This window comes from Merops nubicus, unplaced genomic scaffold (assembly GCF_000691845.1).
Source record: "Merops nubicus isolate BGI_N331 unplaced genomic scaffold, ASM69184v1 scaffold11729, whole genome shotgun sequence".
NCBI classification, from domain to species: Eukaryota; Metazoa; Chordata; class Aves; order Coraciiformes; family Meropidae; genus Merops; species Merops nubicus.
Genome location: NW_008631701.1, coordinates 14,763 through 15,734, shown reverse-complemented (window position 1 = coordinate 15,734; position 972 = coordinate 14,763). Strand labels below are relative to the sequence as shown.

General features: G+C 61.4%; 1 protein-coding gene across 1 annotated transcript in view; it reads left to right on the top strand.

Moving 5' to 3' along the window:
- LOC103780020 (C-type lectin domain family 4 member E-like) overlaps positions 1 to 972 on the top strand; it is a 4,102-nt gene that overhangs the window by 2,466 nt on the left and 664 nt on the right. The window contains exon 4 of the mRNA XM_008947668.1: positions 752 to 903. Coding sequence (XP_008945916.1) covers positions 752 to 903 — 152 coding nt within the window. The remainder of the gene's footprint in view (positions 1 to 751; positions 904 to 972) is intronic.

The following is a 972-nucleotide window of genomic DNA, read 5'->3' as shown; positions in this document are numbered from 1 at the left end:
CCTGCTGAAAGTGCTGCATCCTCTCCTGAGGGTGGTTCAGGCCAGCTCACTGCCTGCTCACACACCGTGGCCCCTGCCAGATTCAGCAGCCAGAGGGGTAGGGGGTGGTGGTTGTGCTGCTCAGAGCAGCCGGAGGGCTGGACTGCAATCACCCGTGACATGATGGCAATGGAAGTGCTACACCTCCTGCAGGGCAAGCTCCCAAACCCCGTTCAGAGACCTGTTCTCAGGTAGCCCCATCCCCTGGGAGTATATAGCTTTATTATCTTTAATCCATCGTGTGGCTTCCTGGCCCCAAGGCAGGCCTCTAGGGAAGCCTGGCTAGCGAAGGGGACTGCCTGTGGTGGAGGCAGGGCTGAGAGCAGCTGACTGCACACGCCTGTGGGGCTGCACGACCCCAGAGCTGGACACTCGCACAGCACCCCTCTGATGGAAGTGTTCCCAGACAGCACAAGCCAACTGCTTCCCATCTGCTTCCTCAGCCAGCACAATGTCCCTCACCAGGCAGGGGCTGCAAGGCCGTGGAAGAACAGACAGGCAAAGGAAAGGCAGGCACTGCAGGCAGGGGCTCTGTGACAGGAGCGTGTCAGGCTGCTGACAGCCTCACTTCTGGAGCATGGAAGAGTGTTTATCCATCTCTGTCCAGGCCAGAGGTGGTCCAGAGCCCTCCCCTGCCACCAGGAGCCCTACGTGAGCTCACAGGGGGGGAGGACAGCACGCCTTGTTCCAAAGCAGTGTTTTTCCCACGCAGAGGAGGGCTGGATGTGCTGCCCCAAGGGCTGGAGGTGCTTCCAAGACAAGTGCTATTATCTGCCCCCCGACACCATGTCCTGGGGTGACAGCGAGAAGAACTGCACCGGGATGGGCTCCCACCTGGTGGTGGTCAACAGCAAAGCAGAGCAGGTAGGTGGGAGCTGGGAGGGGGCACAGCCGCCAGGGACGCAGTGCCAGCCCTGGGGGCACCCGGAGCCC